Genomic DNA, 5,000 nt, shown 5'->3' with positions numbered 1-5,000 from the left:
AAACTCAGCACAAACATGCAGAAACCTGTGAAGAGACGACATCACAACAGGACGTCAGGAGTTTACAACAACAACAACAACAACAACAACAACAACACATCTATACAACGCACACACACGTAGAGTGTGTGTGTGAGAGAGAGAGAGAGAGTGAGAGTGTGTGTGTTCTCTCAGGTACAGAGGTCACATGATCACCTGCGAGGTAAAGAGCAAATGAGATGAAGCGGTGATAACGAGCCAGGAACTGCAGAGGCTCCTCCCTCTGAACCAGAGCTCCAAAGTAATCTGCCAACGTTTCACCATAGAAGAAGTAATTAACGCACACCAGGAAGTACCTGAAACACACACACACACACACACACACGTTAAAAAAACACTCATTCATGGATCAGACCCTGGTTTCTTCGGTATGTTTGTGTATGTAACGTGTTGTCCTCACACGTATGTAACGTGGTGTCCTCACACCTATGTAACGCGTTGTTCTTACATGTACCTAACATGTATGTAACGTGTTATTCTCACATGTACGTAACATGTATGTAACATGTTATTCTCACATGTACGTAACGTGTATGTAACGTGTTATTCTCACATGTATGTAACGTGTTTTTCTCACATGTACGTAACATGTATGTAACATGTTATTCTCACATGTACGTAACGTGTATGTAACATGTTATTCTCACATGTATGTAACGTGTTATTCTCACATGTACGTAACATGTATGTAACATGTTAGTGTTACATGTACCTACTTTATTCTCATGTTGTATGTAACATGTTACATGTATGTAACGTGGTATGTACACTAACATGTAACATGTAACGCTGTTATTCTCACATGTATGTAACAACGTGTGGCGTGTATGTAACATGTTATATACGTATGTAACATGCGTAACGCGGTTATTTATTAACGGTATGTAGCGTTATTTCACATGTATGTAACGGTTTTTCTCACATGTCACATGTATGTAACATGTTATTCTCACGTATGTGTTATTCTCGTAACGGTATGTAACATGTTATTCTCACATGTATGTAACGCGTTATTCACATGTACGTAACGGTATGTAACGGTTATTCATACGTAACGTATGCGGTTATTCTTACATGTAACGTAACTGTTACATGTGCGCATGTATTAATACGTAATGTATGTAACATGTTATTCTCAACGTATGTAACGGTTTTCTCACATACGTAACGTGTATGTAACGGTTATTCTCACATGTACGTACGCACGCGTTATTCTCACACGTAATCACATGTGTATGTAACGTGTTATTCGCACATGCACGTAACGCGTTATTCTCACGTACGTAACGGTTATTCTCAACGTACGCAATGTATGTAAATATGTTATTCTACACGTGTATGTAACATGTTATTTCTCACGTATAATGTACGAACGGTATGTAACGGTTATTCTCACATGTACGTGTAACGCGGTATGTAACGGTTATTCTCACATGTAATGCAACGCGTATGTAACGGTATGTAACGCGGTTGCACGTTGCGTACGCGTGTTGTTCTTACCAGCTCAGAGTCCTGAACCACGGCAGCTCGTAGGAATGATAAACTCTGTATCCGATGGTGATGATCTCGTGGAAACACTTGATCTGTACAGTCATGACCTGAGTCATGTGACAGGAAACAGGAAACATGAGAAGCTGGACTGTGTGTTCTTGAGTAAACCGCTAACACTGAGTTCAACTGTACTAGCACCTGTTAGCATGTAGTGTGTGTGTGTGACTCACCACTAACAGCAGAGTGACAGGTCCCAGGTAGATGATGAGGAAGAATCCTGAAATCATAGCTAAAGACAAAACCCCACGGATCCAGTAATTCTTCCACCTGTGGAGAAAAATAACTCACTCATTCATTCACACTTATAGTTTTCACTACCAAACCATGACCTGTGTTCAATGACACGTTACAACAACACTGATCAGCTGGTGTCGTAAAAGAGGAGGAGCCTGGGATGTCAGTCAGAGTGTGAGGTCACAGACTCCAGATAAGCCACTCCCCCCGCAGCAGTGATTAGCCTTTAATCAGAGCTGTTCCCTTCGCCCTGAGCCTTTAAGTCGTGTGACCTGGCTGTCAATCATTGGCCACACCCTCCACCACCACCATGATTCGACTTGTTCATGTGTTCATGTGTGGCTGTCTTGACCTGGTGCATCAAAAGTTAGTTAGTTAGCTAGTTAGTTACCTGAGAGACTCAACATGGTCTAAAATGAAAAGATGTGAAAAGAGACAACAGCAGATCACTCTTGGCGTATTTCCACCCGCTCCACTCGCCTCGCCTCGCCACGGCACGGCACGGCACGGCTGAAGTAGCGTTTCCATTAGCCTAGTACCTGGTACCAGGTAATAAAAATAGTACCTGCTCAGACGAGGTTCCAAGCGTGCTTAAAAGCAGGTAATATGCGATGATTGGTCAGACTGCCGGCCGCTGAGTCCCGTCACAGGAAGAGACCTCCCACACACAAATCAAGCCAAACAGTGGCGTAGATCATAGATCACTTAAAACTACTTAACAATCCTAACAACGTGGGTTAATCTCCAACAACTAGTCACCCGTCACTCGTGTGTGTGTGTGTGTCGCGTTTAAAACAAAGTCACCGCAGTTTCACTCGGCCGTGCAGTGATGACTCCGCCCACGTTAAGTAGGTTCTTTTTAGTAGTGGAGATGCGACCTAATCGTGCCGAGGCGAGGCGAGCCGGTGGAAATGCGCCATCTGTGAACACACTAAATTCATCCATTCATCACGGAACAACACTGTGTGTAGTCAACTAATCAGTTAATCAATGAATAATTGATTAATTCACTAATCACCAACCATTTAGACGTCAAACGAACACCACTTCAGAAGAGAGCGCCCCCTGCTGCTGAGAACCAGAGGCGCACACTCCTGCACTGTGTGTGTGTGTGTGTGTGTGTACCTTGGTGGCAGTCCTTCCAGAGCCTTGTTCAGACACTGTGGAGTGTTGTCAATGTCAGCTGTGGACAGAGGAACATCTGGAGTGTCTGCTTTACAGTCCATATCAACATCTGGATCTGGATCTGGATCTGTATCAGGCTGAAGACCGAGTCTGTCCTCAGCATCAGCCTCCTGACACACACACACACACACACACACACACACACACACACGTACAACATTCATGACATGAGGGGACATTGCATTGACTTACATTCATTTCCTGGAGACTTACTCTAACCTTAACCACAATTACTACTGCCCTAATCCTAATCCTAATCCTGACCCTAACTCTAACCTCAACCTAACCTTAAAACACATCTTCACCTTAAAATGTAGTCATTTACATTATGGGGACTTGATTTTTGTCCCCACAAGGAAAACAAGTCCCCATAATGTGAGTGTGTAAACAGGTTTAGGTAATACCTGGGCGCACGCGCACAGTCTAATATCCCATTTTTATTTTCATGTGTATTTTTGATATTTTTGTGTTCACGTGAATAAATGAACACGTGATCGTTTCACTGTGTATGTAACTTCGTTACAGACGGAGGATTACTGAAGCTAACCAGAGGCTAACTCAGTAACAGACGTTAGATGATCGACAACTGACGGAGACGGTTAACTAGCTGACCCAGTCTGACAAGAACCAGCAGAACCAGTTCTGAAGACACTCATGCTTCCTTCTTTAAGCCCTTGTCCCCTCACTCTTGACTCCTTCAATCACCACTTGCCTCCTTGTCTTCGTGTCCTTCTGTCCTCACTTGTCTCCAAACTCTTGAGTCCTTCTATCACCACTTGTCTCCTCAATCTCATGTCCTTCTATCAGCCCTCGTGTCCTCCCCCTTAACTCCTTCGATCCTCACTCTTGTCAACTCGTGTCCTTGTCTCCTTGCCTCCCACCCTCGTCTCCTCATTACGTCCTCGTTCTCTTGTCTCATACTTTGTCTCCTCGCCCTCGTGTGTCCTTGTCTCCTTGCTTCCTTACCTTGTCGCTCATGTTCTCGGGACTGTCTCCTCCTCCGCCTCCTCGCCTCCTCAGCTCCGTCATGTTTGTGTCTTTAATCCGCGGGGACGTGAACGCGTCACATAAACCGGGTCAGACCGGTTCGTTTCCAGATGAGGTCCAGACCGTGACCCGGGTTAAAGCCCTGATTCGGTTCAGTCGCGTGATAAACTGCTGCAGAGTCTGTGACGATTCACTGCGTGAGTTTCAGTCGCGTGATAAACTGCTGCAGAGTCTGTGACGATTCACTGCGTGAGTTTGTTTATCGCCGCAGTCCCCGTGGCCCCGCCCATTGCCGTCAGCACCTGTCAGTGACGACACACAACTTCCGATGGAGACTTTCACAGTAAAAGCATGAGCCGAGTCATTTGAAGAGTTTGTTCAGGTCTTTTTTTTTTAACGTGGTTGTGTAAGGTGCTGACTGTGCACGCGCACACACGCACATTTTATCCACTAATTAAAAGACTAAAATAAATCTGCGTCAGTTTAACTTTCTATGATCTCTGCGTCACAAAAGTCGTCTGTCTGTCTGTGATCACGTCTTTATCTCACGGTTAAACTGAAGTTTGTCGACCACACACACACACACACACACACACAAACACACACACACACACTGCTGCCTCCATCACTAAGTTCAAATGTCTTATGTGAACTTTGAACTGTGTGAACACAAGTTTAATATTTGACCAGATTTTATTAAAGCGTCACTTTCTTTGAACAAAAAGTATTTTCTCCCACGTAAACTATCATTTTTTAGTTTTATTTTTAAAGGACGAGCTGCATCACTTCCGGTTACTGTAGTTGTCAAACTTGACAGGTCTGCGGTTCTCGCGCGCACTCGCTCGCTCTTCCTCATGCTGCGACAAACACACGCACACATAAATTACACATTAATACTTGTGAAACGTCATCAGTCTCAGTTCAAGTTTTGTTCTAATTCTCAAGTCCGTGAGCAGCGAGTACGGTTCTCAAACCCGGAAGTGTCCTCGCTCCGACCGTTTTAC

General features: G+C 44.4%; 1 protein-coding gene across 1 annotated transcript in view; it reads right to left on the bottom strand.

The window, feature by feature from the left end:
- The window catches only part of cds1 (CDP-diacylglycerol synthase (phosphatidate cytidylyltransferase) 1), a 9,547-nt gene extending 5,352 nt beyond the window's left edge, over nucleotides 1-4,195 (bottom strand). Inside the window, exons 1-6 of the mRNA XM_044018738.1 lie at nucleotides 3,976-4,195; nucleotides 2,950-3,119; nucleotides 1,761-1,857; nucleotides 1,540-1,637; nucleotides 196-335; nucleotides 1-25 (exon numbers count right to left, since the gene is read on the bottom strand). The exon at nucleotides 1-25 is cut by the window's left edge and continues 34 nt beyond it. Coding sequence (XP_043874673.1) covers nucleotides 1-25; nucleotides 196-335; nucleotides 1,540-1,637; nucleotides 1,761-1,857; nucleotides 2,950-3,119; nucleotides 3,976-4,038 — 593 coding nt within the window. The 5' untranslated portion in view covers nucleotides 4,039-4,195. The remainder of the gene's footprint in view (nucleotides 26-195; nucleotides 336-1,539; nucleotides 1,638-1,760; nucleotides 1,858-2,949; nucleotides 3,120-3,975) is intronic.
- Nucleotides 4,196-5,000: the final 805 nt, after the last annotated feature.

Source organism: Solea senegalensis, unplaced genomic scaffold (assembly GCF_019176455.1).
Source record: "Solea senegalensis isolate Sse05_10M unplaced genomic scaffold, IFAPA_SoseM_1 scf7180000017671, whole genome shotgun sequence".
In the NCBI taxonomy this organism is placed as follows: domain Eukaryota; kingdom Metazoa; phylum Chordata; class Actinopteri; order Pleuronectiformes; family Soleidae; genus Solea; species Solea senegalensis.
Note: the sequence above shows the minus strand (reverse complement) of the source record. Positions and strands in the feature narration are given on the sequence as shown.